This window comes from Myripristis murdjan, chromosome 9, assembly GCF_902150065.1.
Source record: "Myripristis murdjan chromosome 9, fMyrMur1.1, whole genome shotgun sequence".
NCBI classification, from domain to species: Eukaryota; Metazoa; Chordata; class Actinopteri; order Holocentriformes; family Holocentridae; genus Myripristis; species Myripristis murdjan.
In genome coordinates this window covers 6,537,062-6,549,598 of record NC_043988.1, presented here as the reverse complement: position 1 = coordinate 6,549,598, position 12,537 = coordinate 6,537,062, and the positions used below count along the sequence as shown (strand labels likewise).

The 12,537-nt window shown below is 40.0% G+C and overlaps 1 protein-coding gene across 1 annotated transcript; it reads right to left on the bottom strand.

The window, feature by feature from the left end:
- Positions 1-1,461: 1,461 nt before the first annotated feature.
- On the bottom strand, positions 1,462-10,803 carry vamp8 (vesicle-associated membrane protein 8 (endobrevin)). Its single transcript, XM_030060774.1, has 3 exons — positions 10,636-10,803; positions 5,386-5,547; positions 1,462-3,710 (listed from the first exon to the last, which is right to left on the bottom strand). The coding sequence occupies exons 1-3, from the start codon at positions 10,642-10,644 to the stop codon at positions 3,534-3,536; spliced, it is 348 nt and encodes a 115-aa protein (XP_029916634.1). The 5' UTR covers positions 10,645-10,803; the 3' UTR covers positions 1,462-3,533.
- Between the last annotated feature and the right edge of the window lie 1,734 nt (positions 10,804-12,537).

Sequence of the window (12,537 nt, the reverse complement as noted above, 5' to 3'; positions counted from 1 at the left end):
TGTGAGAACCTGCCAGGCTCAAAGATCTGACCGACAATAGGCTTCTTCTGGGCAAAGCCTCTGGAACACAAAGGCCATATTCACCAGCGTGACCACCCTCCCTCTCCATTATTGTCCAGTTCTCGGCCATGGATGGTAGACTCACATCCGCATGACTACAGCAATCTGAGTCCAGCCTGATTTCCTGTCAGTAATAAATGGGCTCTCAGTATGCTCTTTTTGTAAGTGTGTGAGCCAGCATTGTCTCAAAACCTCATTAGGGCTTTTGTCATGTGAACACAATCTCAGTATATGGCTTTAGTCACACTTTGTTGACAAAACATCCCATTCACACTGATGGGATGCGGAGGTGAATGGTGTTGTTGAGTCAACATGACGGAGAGGTGAGTCTGGTCATGACCTATTCATCATTCAGCTCTCATTTTATTTGTTACTGCTGAGACCTGGTCACAAATCTGTTAAATCAGATGGGACAAACCAATGAAATGAAGAGATTCAAAACATTTGATTTTTTGCCTGTTTGGAAATAATTGTATCTTCATAGCAATTTTCTTTTATCGATTGCTATAAAAACCAAGCAGTGTCAAAGGGGAGAATCTGTATTGCTGGTAATATTAGGTACTGTCCAGGAAATGGAACAGAAACCAAATAACAGTATGGGAAAGAGTCAGTGACGAAATGCAAAGTTTCAGTTTGCCCTTGTACTGGAGCACAGTAACAAGGGGAATCCCCTCTGATCTATTTCCTCATGTCTGTGCTCACCCTTACTCTCTGTCGCCATCATGTGGTACTTCAAACAAATAACTAATAACAACAGACAAATTAATAAGAGTCACTCCAGCATCCAAGTGTTACGTAAATGCGTTTTATTGTATTAAGCCATTAAACACCACAGATCATCAAAATGAGAGCTTTGTGAGGGCTGCTGATCAAAACTACAGCCACATCTCACGTCAGCGGAATTACAACACATACTCAAGGTTGTGTTTAACATCTCAACAGTTCCATATACATATTAGAAACTAATCTTGATATCAGCTCAACCCCTAATGGTCACGGCTGAGGAAATTTCATCTTTTTTATTTATTTATTTTTTTTACAGATTCACCACAGCTGGAGCTGGTGTGAACAGAAAACCATCTTGGCCTGCACAGCATGCATCAGGTCAACACTGGTGTGTGAAAATCCAATGAGATGTGTGCTGCTGCACCCCAGAAACAGACACTAAAAAATAAATGAAGACTTTTGTTCCATCTTGAAGTGTTCTACCCACTGGAACGTGTCACATCTACTTTTACAAAATGATTGATAGCAAGGTGATTGGACACAAGGCAACTTGGTGAACTGTACCATTTTATGATTGGATAATCTGTTCATCTACAGAAATCTCCTTCATTGGTCCATTTTTTTATTGGAAAAAAAAAAGATTAAGCACATGAAAAACAAAGACCTTTAAATAAATAGCCTCTAAAGAATATATATTTTAATTAACACAGAGGTTAAAGGCAGTTGCAAATATACAAATAGGCGGGAATGTGTTGATGTAAAAGCCACAGCGTTGATTAGTTTGACCTCTTCAATGCTAAACTGATATTGTAACAGCAGGAGGACATTTATGGATTAATATCCACACAACCCAGAAAGCACAGCTGTCCATTCATCAACATGAGAAACAAAGCAAAAAAAAAAAAAAAAAGTCCCAAAGAAAAAATTCAGAAACTATGGGAGAACGCAGGAGTTGATTATTTTTGTTCCAAAAATCATATCCATCATTAATATACCATTTACAGTATGAAGGATAATACATGAATTTACATTCTTGGGTGGCAAAATGGTGACACCTTCACTGACTGGCTCTGCTATATTTTACATATAATAATAATACACTGGCTCTGCTCCTCTCCCTAATGGATATTACGGGTAACTTGAGAGCATGTGGGCTCATCGGGTGACATGGGCCCAGCAGGGGGAGCCACTGAGGGCCTGTAAATGATCTCTCTCAGCTGGTTGGCTGGTAGAGCCTGACTGTCCAACATTAGAAGCCTGGGAACGGCTCATCTGGGTGGTGTATTTATTGAATCAAGGTGTCAAAGCCATAAGTTGAGCTGCTCTGTTTCACTTTAATGCAACAGAAACAGAGAGGGCTTGTGGGTGAAGCAGGAAAGCTGGGCCTGACTAGAGCGGGGGAACTCACACGAGAGTCTATCTCTACTAAAAAACACAAAACTGAACACGGCCGTTTTAAAACACTGACAATCGTCTGACAATGACACAATGTTTAGCAGAAATTTACACATCTGAAAATCTTTTGTGATATGTTCCCAAACAAAAACAAAACACATAACTGCAGTTTCAGCATCTGTTTTTTTTTTTTTTTTTTTTCCAGCTGGAAGTTCACATCGTCAAAGGCTGAGACATCTTGTTGTACATTATCAAAAACAGATGGATGTCACTGAGGAAAATAAGCAGTTTTTTCCATTCCTTAAAATCATACAATTGATTTTTCTTTTTGTCAGATATTTTATGTATATCGATTTCCTCTCGTCACGATACGACACTTCAGAGAGAAAGAAGTACGGTAGTCGTAACTCAGAGCATCCAATCCAATGTGAGAAAAAAAAATCAATGGGATACCATGGATGAACTTTTTTAGACTGTCTGGATTGTTAAGTTTAATGAAACTCCTCCCACATTTTGAAAGAACAGGCCCACAAATAGTAACAATCAAAATTCAGCTTTTTATGTACCTACTACATCAGTGACCTAAAAAGATTACAGTTTGTATGGTGCTTGGTATAACAAGTTTTTTTCTAACTGAAGGATTGTCCGCATGTGAAAAGAAACTGTGGCCTGTGAGTGTGAAGTGCCACCATTTTTTCCATATACTGCATTTTGCATTTTTATTTTAAAAACTGTACAAGTTAGCAACAGTTACTGTCTTTACACTGGAATTGTGCAAAATAAGTGATAAAATTCAAAACACCCAGACTATCTAATAAGAGAATTGGAGGAATCCACATTCACCATTTCATATCTACACATTCAAACACATCTTGTGCAACTGTGTGCAGCAGCTGTACAACAGTTAAAAATTGGCCCACTGACTTCCTCTTTGCTGTGAAGAAGTGGCTGCTGGTGGTTTAACAAATGAGGGCTGATGCCACTTATGTGACCGTCTTGTGAAGAAGATGTTACAGTATTACTTTCTGCTGTCAGGTGAACGCCGTGTACCTCCAAAATAACTTTTCAGAAATTACATTTATATTTGGACAGCAGCTGAAATCCTGCCTGTTTTGAAAGGTTTTCATAAGCCTGTGCGTCACAAAATTTTCTCAGCCATGAAATCCTTCAATTCCAATAAAAGCATCAACGTCACTCGTAGGAATCAGCTTGCAGCTTATGCAGGTGTCACCTGACAGCAGTGATTTGCATGAGTCTATGTATTATTTTGTGTCCCGTGGAAAAAGGAATGTGTGCTTTTTTGTGTGTATGTGTCTGCATGTGTGTGTATATGTATGCGTGTGTATGTGTGTTTACGGCTTGGTGGTGGGAGAAGGCACAGGGGCGCTGACAGGAATGACTCCAGTGGCCAACAGGATGATGATGAGGACAATGATGAGGACGATGACCACGATGACTATAATCAGCTTGACGTTCTTCCACCAGTAGGTGCGAGCCACCTTCTGGGACGTCTGCTTGAAGTGCTGAGCCTTTGAGAGGAAAGAAGGGGCAGGATGCCATGTTAATACACCAGAAATATATCAGACTTTTGGGAGATTGCTCATTGTTGATCAGTTTCCTCATCAAATGTTGAGAACACAAACAACAAATTCATACCGTAGCCCCTGGTAGATCCCAGACCACAGTGCTCACTGCTAACACTTTAGTATATATGGCTTCTGCCCTTGCTAGTGTAGACAGTATTTTCAGGTCACTTCACAACTCTGCCAACAAGGGGCATCAACAAGTACTGATGTGCTTATGAAGACAGTGGTGTTGTATTTTCTCTCTTTTTACAAATCTTAAATAGGGCAATAATTTTGTCTTGAGGCGTAGAACCATAAACATAAAAACGAACAAAAAACAAAACCAACATGTTATTCTGTTTTGTTTGTTTGTTTTTTAAATAAATTAATGCACAAAAAACACGGTATTCATAACAACCTGAAACCAACAATCATTGCCATGTATGAGGAAATGAAGAAGAATACTTTTAAATCAAATTAATCATGCCTCAAGTGACTCACAAATGTGGGGTGACATTTGGCGTTTTGGCACCATCTAGTGGTCACACATCACAGCTGTACTCAGCTGGCTGTTTCTTCCTTTCATGTACATGCCCAACACTACCTACAGCAAATGCTTTGAGATTTTTCTACACTTTTACATCCCTAAATTTGTCTCCACTATCTGCAATGTTTTCAACTGAACAATGATAACATTACCTAACATAAATGTTGTGCCAGATTGGCAGGTAAATACAGGTTCTAATAATGACTTGAATTAAGTTTCTATCGTATTTAGGCTATGTCTAAGAGCCAGGGCCTTGCTATTGTTGGCTCTGCTTCAGTCCTTAAATGGCCTGTAACCTTAATGTCATTAGTAACACCTGTGATTACCTGCTATTAGATGATAAAATGTCTGCTGAGAAGAAGCTCTACTGTAGCACCCAGCTGTCACTCTATTCAAAAGCAAACTGTATGTGAACTTTACAGCACAAGCACTCCAATAAGGAGTGACTGCTGTGTTTAGCTGCAGTGTATATGCAGCATTTATGTTGGAATAGAACCTACTGTAGTAGTCTCTATCAAATTGAATTAAGTTACAAAAAGTAGTGATGTATATAAATGTATATACCTATTGTTCATTTGAAAGATACTTTCAAGTAAATGACTTGCATCGTTTGCCAAAAGCACTTCACTGGAATTTCAGAGTGGTTCCATATCCATTTTTAGCATTCATGAAATAAACGGTTATCTGCTGTTATCTGCCCACCTTGGCAATGTCTTCAGTGTTTAAAGGCTGCTGTGGTTCTAACTAGGCCTTACCAACCACAGCCAAAACAAACTCGCAAATTCTCAAACTTCCTTATTCATTTACTCATTGTTGTCCTTTGGTGACACCCAAACAACGTCAAACTGTGCTATTTGTTCAGTTTGAGACTGAAAGAAGTATTCATTTGCTGTATCAGCCTAAGCATATCTGTGTAGGCAGCACCGCTCTTAGTTCAAAAGACATGGAACTAGATGGTACAACCGACACTCAGCAGGTCAGCGGTTCACCATTGGTTGTATACTGGCTATAGTACAAAAACATTAACACACAATGGAACAATCAGAGCAAGAGAATGAGCTAACATCCTGTGGTGTTGCAGATGACACTGACCCCTGCCTGCAGGTCCTCTGATTTGCCCATGAGGTCGTCCAGCCTCTCTCCTCGGGCCAGAATTCGGTCCACGTTCTGGGTCATGATGTCTTTGACTCCATCCACCTGGCTCCTCAAGGCCTGGACCTTGTCCTGCGGCACTGTCTCCACTTCTCCCTGCTCCTGGACATGGGGTGGGGGGTCAAGAGAGCATGACAGGGAATAGGGGAAAGATAGGGAGAGAGAAAATTAAGGAGGGAGTACCTAAGTGTTTGTGGTAAATGGCATCAGATGCACAAACTTCACTGTATCTTGGGGTTTAGTCAACTGACGTTGCCATCTACTCTCGTTATTAGTGATGTGAGACTGAGAACAGTCACAAAGACCACCTGGATTCCAGAAACACACACCCCTACTCTGCCTGTGATTGGCTGATCCAAACCCTAAACCAGTGGTCCCCAAACTACGGCCCGCGGGCCGGATACGGCCCGCCTCCACATTAGGCCCGGCCCCCTGAACAATACCAGAGACGCATTATGATTTTTTTTTTCAGTCTGGCCACGCGATCGAAACTAATACACGCATAGAACGTGACAAGCCTACTGGAACCTACAAAAGGATTATAAGGAAGGAACACAAGAACTTTGAGAGACTGCTCATATGAGTCATTTAAGTAAGAGATTCTGCTCTGACAACTAAGCTGAACTTTTACCTGTTATGATTGTGCACGGCACAACAGAAAGTTAATGTTCCATGGACTTTTTTTCTGTGAAGAACCCAGAGAGGGTTATTTGGTTATTATTTATTTCATAAATAGTGTTATTATATATTTCCTGACTTTATTTTTTCTGTGAAGAACCCAGAGAGGGTTATTTGGTTATTATTTATTTCACAAATAGTGCTATTTATTTCATGACTTTATTTTTTCTGTGAAGAACCCAGAGAGGGTTATTTGATTTTTATTGATTTCATTAATAGTGTAATTTATTTCATTAATACTGTTATTATTTATTTCCTGAGTTTTTTTCTGTGAAGATCCCGGAAAGGGTTATTAATATTTGGTTATGTGTGGCTTTCTGGAAAACAATCAATGTTTACATTTAGGCACCCCTGCGATCGTCACACTTTTTCTGTTACAAACTGACCCCGGCCCCCCATCAGAGAAGGGAAAAGTTATGTGGCCCTCACAGGAAAAAAGTTTGGGGACCCCTGCCCTAAACCCAACTGATCTGTGACCTTAACCAACCTAAACAGAGGTAACAAAGTACTTGGAGACAAAGCACACAGGAAAGGTAGCCTCAAGGTGTCCAAGGCCATAAATGTGATCCAGTCTTCTACTGGAGGCTGGCTCCTCTCACACACAGTCCATACTGCACCACACATGTCAAATCTGAAATTCCCCCTACCAATTGGGTATTTTCAACTAATCACTATCCTCCAATTGTTAATTGGAGGTTAGTCCAGCTTAGGTGACTAGCGAGGTTGCAACGGGACCAAGGGCGCATAGCCAGTAACCCTAAAAACCTAAATCCTAAATCTACAGCTCAATAACTTAGTTGAGAGACTTTGGATTTACATTAAAACCCTAAAATCTTGATAATTAATCTAATTAATCCTTGGCTTAATAATGGCAACTCCAGAGGCAATTGAACTACTTAGGACACTAAGTTTGCCACTAAGAGAAAGAACCCTCACCACAGGCCCCATCTTCCTAACAACCACATGGCAACTATGGCCAATATGAGTATCTTATCTGACAGGACAAAGGGCCCTGATTTGTTGCAGCAGGTAAAGACTTAAGGGACAAGGTGATTCCATATGGCTGGACCAAGTCTGACAGCTCCTGCCACCTAGTCTGGGGCATCAGGAGCCACCACATGGTTTCACGTTATCTGGGAACCAGTGTTGAGGTGTGTTGTCCTTCAGGGTTGTGGCAGGTAAGTCATGGACGTGGCTCAGTGCCTTTTCTCTAGAAAATTCACCTCGCAAGCCGCTTAGACTACCTAAATTGGAGATGGGGTACCTAAATTGGAGCTAACCGTAACCTTCATCAACCTAAACCAACAGAGGCAATGGATACTAGCCAATCAGAGGCAGAGTAAGGGCAGGCATTCTGGAATCCAGGTGGGATAATGCCATCAGACTCAGAGATAGACTATGTGTTTAATACAAAATACATCAAGACATTTGCCTTTAGGTTTGATGGCACGAGTTTCAAGGGGGGAGCTCCTGCCATTGTTCGTTCATTCCCTCAAAACAAGTAACTTAGTCAAGTGAGTTTCTGTAAGCTATTGGTTCAGTAGATGAGGTCTGCAGGATGGCACATGCACTGCCAATAACATGTAGCAAAAATCTTCAAACAACCACTGAAATAAAGATTGCTTTCCTGGAAAATCTATTTTTTTTTTATCCAGTGCTAGACTCAAAACAAATCCTTCTTTGGGAAACAAAATACATCTTCACCTTCATGCAAGATGAATATATTCATTAGGATGCATATTTTGACACCTATATCTCTTCTATCGAAAACCTGGCATGTCTACATGCCACCGGTATCCGAGAAGGAAATCAAATGACAGTCCATGAGGCACATATTTCCAGTGTGGCATTTCCTTTTAGAACCTCGCATGTGACAGCACAACCTGCTGGCTTTTAAGCTATTGTCTTATATTGATGGGAAACGTGTTCAGTTGCCGCCTATGACTGTGTGTTTGCACTTATCAGGAAGATAAGCTGACTGTGATGCAGACAAGCCTGCAAAGTCACAGCTTTGAATTTGAAGTGTAGGATATAAATGTTGTTTTGTGCTAATGTTAAATGCAGTGTGTGTATACACATAACCTCCATGTCCCAGGAGCCAGCACCAGACCGTAAACACAACAGTCTCCAGGAAACCAACAGCTTTTGCTGCGTCACTGGCTGCCTGCATTCCCCCTGCCCATCTCTCCTTCTCTCTCTCTTCCCCTGTCCCATCGTTTGCCCATTTCTTTCTTTCTTCTTTGCTTTGTTGCTTTCTTCTCCCCTTCCTTACAGTACTCCTCTTTCTTTATTTATTCCCATCTTTTATCTTCCTTCTTTCTTTCGTCAGAACTAGTTAACTCAATATATTACAACTTCATACACTTAATGAGTAATAGCTTTTAACTGTGTCCACTTATGTTGTTTCTTCCATATTTATTCTTCTTTCCATCTATTTTCTCTTGACTGATTACTACCTTTAATCTCCTCATAGCATATTTTACTAGTCGTGTTATATACCTTGCAGTATAGCCTTTTGAAAGCTGTTTTTAGCTATGTTCTACATAAATGAACATTATGCTTTCTTTGTCCTCTCTCTCTACTGGCACCAGTTGCTCAGTGAGGCCCACTGAATGGCTGACAGCTATCAAATATCAATTCCCACAGGGAGAGGGAGAAAGAAACACAGGCCATCGCATGAACCCATTGCACTGGGTTCATGCGATGCACGGGTTTATTAGGTATTATTCTTAAATATTTTAATTGTTGCACATCTTGTAATCAATATGATCCTGTGTTACTCAGCTGATCAAAAAAGACAGTTTGGGAAGTGCAGTCTTGTTTGACAGCTCACCCAAAAGATGTTTTACATAGATATGCTACCTACACTCTGCAAATATGCCCCTGACGCAAGCTCTCTCCACAGTGAAACGGAAATGAATCAGTTATTTCCCAATGAAATGTTTGACCACAACTGGCCGACAATAAATGCAAAAAATAGATACCAGCTCACAAGGCAGGCCCCCTCAAACCCTCACAATTTGACTCCTAATCTTTTCAAAGAAGACAGGACCATAATCTGGTGCATCCACCACAAGGTTTGAATATAGCACATACAGACATCCGGCCTGTGGTGAGATTTCATTGTATGAAATTAAGTCACCATTCATCAGTCACCCAAATAAAGGTTGACCTAAATATGACTGTATTAAATGCTGCAGGCAACAGGAAAGCAGTGTTTGTTGGTTTAGCCCTCCCCCTTAGCACAGTTGAGTCAGGGGTGTCACAGCTCAAAGTTTTGCCTGGACCTTTACAGATGATGAAGGGAATATTCTCAAACCACAGAGGCCACAGTTGTGCAAGTTCAGCAGAGTCAGCGCAGTCACATGACTATTTCCAACCTTCTCAGGCCAGTGAACCCCAAACATACACATTTACACATTTTGAGCTCTATTAGAACTTTTGAGGATTTTTGTTAGATAGGATTTCAGAACACAGGTACAGTAGAAGAGACAGTCAGTACAGTCATCGTTACATATTCTCACATGAACTTAAACTATCTTTGCATTTTCCAGAGAAATCTCTGGGACCGTTCAAAGGACTTTTACCCCGGACACGTGCCGTTCTCTCTTGAATGGGCAGAGGGTGACGCCAAACTCTTCATAAAAATCAGGAAATTTCACATTTCCTTGGCAAAAGGCAAAAGTATATAACTTAACAGAGGCACTCCTGAATCTTTAGCAGCCACTCCTGAATTCGGCACACATCGTATTGACCACAAAGGCCTTATTTTAATAAAATATAATTAAAGAGAAATGTTCATCCCTGTACATCCCCAAACATTCCTCCAGGAAAACGAGTCATTGAGGACGGGAGCAAGCATTGAGGACCAACTGTAAGCTAGGACTTTTTTTGTTTTAAAAACGGGTCTTCTGTGGATAAAATGAAAGCCGATTTGAAGGCTGGTTCCTACATTTTTTTGTAAACTCACGACAGGTTCCACCAGGCACATATCTTTACTTTAAACAACAGAAATGCTATAAATGCCACTTTTTCAATGGACCGTTGCATTGAGTTCTCTGTACGAGTCTATGGGCCTGAGAGCGCACTTCGAAAAAGTGAATGAGACAGCTTCTTTTTTTTTATGTGGACATTTATCAACTGTACTGAATATACCAACCGAACAATTGAGGAACCAACCTCGACCCAATAACACTAAAACTCAAAGGTCTGACTTGAATATCAGACTGAGAACAAAGTGTTAAGAATGTTTCCACAGTGGTGGCTAGCGTTATTTGGCCATTTTGTTAGGCGACTCTGGCTCTGACTAACTTCCTCTCTCTAACCAAGAAAGTTAATGCGCTGAATTATGCAACGACCAGGGCTGGCAACCAGTCACTTTGTATAAAAATAAGTAAAGTTCTAATTTAATCTAACAAGATATATACACCTGTTGCACTACATCTGTAAACATGGTGACGGGTGGAGGGAGTGTTATAAACAACAAACACATTATCATCCATTATCACCTACCGGATCCATCTTGTGGAAACAATGCCCCTTGATTACAAGCAGATGGATAAACTTTCCTTCAAGTTGAGGATATCCTGAAAGCTTTTAAAACCTCTTTATGGACAAAAGAGTTAGATGCAGCAACGACTGATTACGTTTCCTCCTCTGTTTAACTTCCTGGTTATTTTTTTCCCTTCAAACTAAATTCCTCCGCTTCAAGTGTAAAGAGGACCAGAATAAAATATTCAACTTCCGGTATTTCTTTCAAAACAAAGTTCTTTTGCCTAACGTGTTTTTTATTTTATTTTTTATTTATTTGTTTATTTATTTATTTATTTATTTTTAACATGTCATGGCCCTAAAGCACCAAGTGAAAATGAGAATTATATTCACGGGGGAACCTATAGTAACTGCCAACACAACTGTTATATTCTTTTTCATTGCAAGTCAAGATGCTATAACAAAAAATACACGGAAGAAGACTTAATCACAATATGCACGGATGTGTAACGTTACCACCATGAAAGTACATAGAGCCTAGTACCAAGTAGTTTCTAAATACTAGAAAGAAAGCTTTTCCAATATCTATGAGCTATTAAGTCAGCGAGAAAAGGCATTGCTCGAACGCCCCCATGCTTAATTTATTTTATTTTGAAAACAAATAACGCAACTTCCGGTATCACCGTGCTAAATTCTGTGCAAGCGACGTACCTTCGTTCCTCCGTCTTCGCTGTCCTCAGGATGGCGTCACGCCGAGGCGTTTCCACCTGCTGGCTGTCTGCCTGCCTGTTGAGTCATGGAGATAAAGTTGTCAAACTCTTTCATAACATTTTAGTATTCTTCTCGGTTGAAGTTAGGGCTTTTGAGGTGCAGTAAGCTACATGTTATGTTATTTGTTGACATTTCTGCTATGCACAAACCAAATGGCGAGCCCATGCAAGAGGTGAGATAAGAAACAAAGAGCTGCTGAGCCAGTATATCAACATGATCCAATCAAACCACTGTGACAAGCATACTGATCCCAACAAACTAATGTAGAAACACGCAAGCACACATTAAACCAACAAATAAGCCAACACATGCAGGAGTAACAAGCACACATTTATAATGCACAAAGTAAAACCCCATTTGCTGTTGAAAAATCACTGTAAAACACTGAAATGGCTTATTGCCCCCCCCCCAAAAAAAAAAACAAAAAAAAAAAACAAAAACAAACTATTAACACTACTGCAATAAAACTACTATAGTAAAGACTTAAGTTGTTTTATTAACATTTTATTTTCATTAGTGCAAATTAATGACATTCTTGTTCTCATTATAAATTTCATCACCAAGAAATACAATTCTTAACATAAACTTAGCGGTCAGACTGATGAATTTTGGTAACTGCAAATTTATGTTAACTGCTATGTGGTCGCAGATGTGCATGTTCACTGGATGTTTTACAGTGGCTTTCAATGGGTGATGGAGTGCTACAACTACATCTATTTAATAAATCATATTGTTTTTTTTTTGTTTAGTTTTTTTTTTCAGGAAGTGCAATTTAGTCATGAATGCAGCAGCAATATTATATCCCATTATTAGTTTTGGATAACCTACATCTATTCAACCAGAACAATTCAGCAGTCCACAGCTATGTCACATTACACCATTAGAGGGTTTGGACTTTCTTTTTCTCACAGCTGGGAGGAATTTGGCACTTTCAGATCTCACATGATGATTGCTGTTTATGAGATGTTTATGTTTAGGTGATGTGGGTCATAGGGACAACAATGACATGTTGTGTTCCTGATCAAATCATCTTGAATCAATAAACACTTTATGTCACATAACGCTGATTTTGCCCTAATTTTCATTTCCTTTAGCCATAGCAGTGGCTGAGATGTATGTGATGACAGCCTGAACACCAAGCCACGCATTCCA

Coding starts and splice junctions, on each gene's coding strand:
- vamp8 (XM_030060774.1), bottom strand. Junction 3,711..5,385: donor CAGAGGACCTGCAGGCAGGG/GTCAGTGTCATC, acceptor TTCCTCTCAAAG/GCTCAGCACTTCAAGCAGAC.